General features: G+C 48.4%; 1 protein-coding gene across 1 annotated transcript; it reads right to left on the bottom strand.

Annotated features, from left to right (window-relative positions):
* Positions 1 to 3: 3 nt before the first annotated feature.
* LOC109131910 (non-specific lipid transfer protein GPI-anchored 2) lies at positions 4 to 385 on the bottom strand (the record flags this gene model as incomplete). The annotated part of the gene is made up of 1 exon (XM_019243084.1): positions 4 to 385. A coding segment is annotated over exon 1 (306 nt), but the record flags the coding sequence as incomplete, so codon positions are not given.
* Positions 386 to 446: the final 61 nt, after the last annotated feature.

The following is a 446-nucleotide window of genomic DNA, read 5'->3' as shown; positions in this document are numbered from 1 at the left end:
AGCCTTTGCCTTGTCAATCTGGACTCCCAACTGAGCCGCCATGTCTCCGGAGAGGAGGTAACATAAGCATTGCGGCGAGCTCTCCACTAGCCCCGCTAGCGCAGGACAACAAGTCTTGTCCGGCTTGGCCGCACCTCCGCCTTCTCCGGCCATAACGTAAGAGAGACAGCCCGTCATGTTCATTAGGTTCGTCATGCAGTCTGGTGCTCCCGATGGTCCTGAAGATGGAGACATATCCATTTGTGCTGACACATGTCCTGTTAGCGATGCTGCGACGAGAACAAGAGCGATTACTACAACGTTCGACATTGTTTCTTTGCGTTGGCCGGTATGAGAGATGAAAAGAATTGTGAATATAAATCTTGTGAGCGGAAACAAAGCTATATTAAAGGATTTAGTTAGTTGCCATTAATGCGTGTTTATAACTACCACCTACCTCTCTTATT

Source organism: Camelina sativa, unplaced genomic scaffold (genome assembly GCF_000633955.1).
Source record: "Camelina sativa cultivar DH55 unplaced genomic scaffold, Cs unpScaffold08004, whole genome shotgun sequence".
NCBI classification, from domain to species: Eukaryota; Viridiplantae; Streptophyta; class Magnoliopsida; order Brassicales; family Brassicaceae; genus Camelina; species Camelina sativa.
This window is presented reverse-complemented; position numbering and strand designations above follow the sequence as displayed.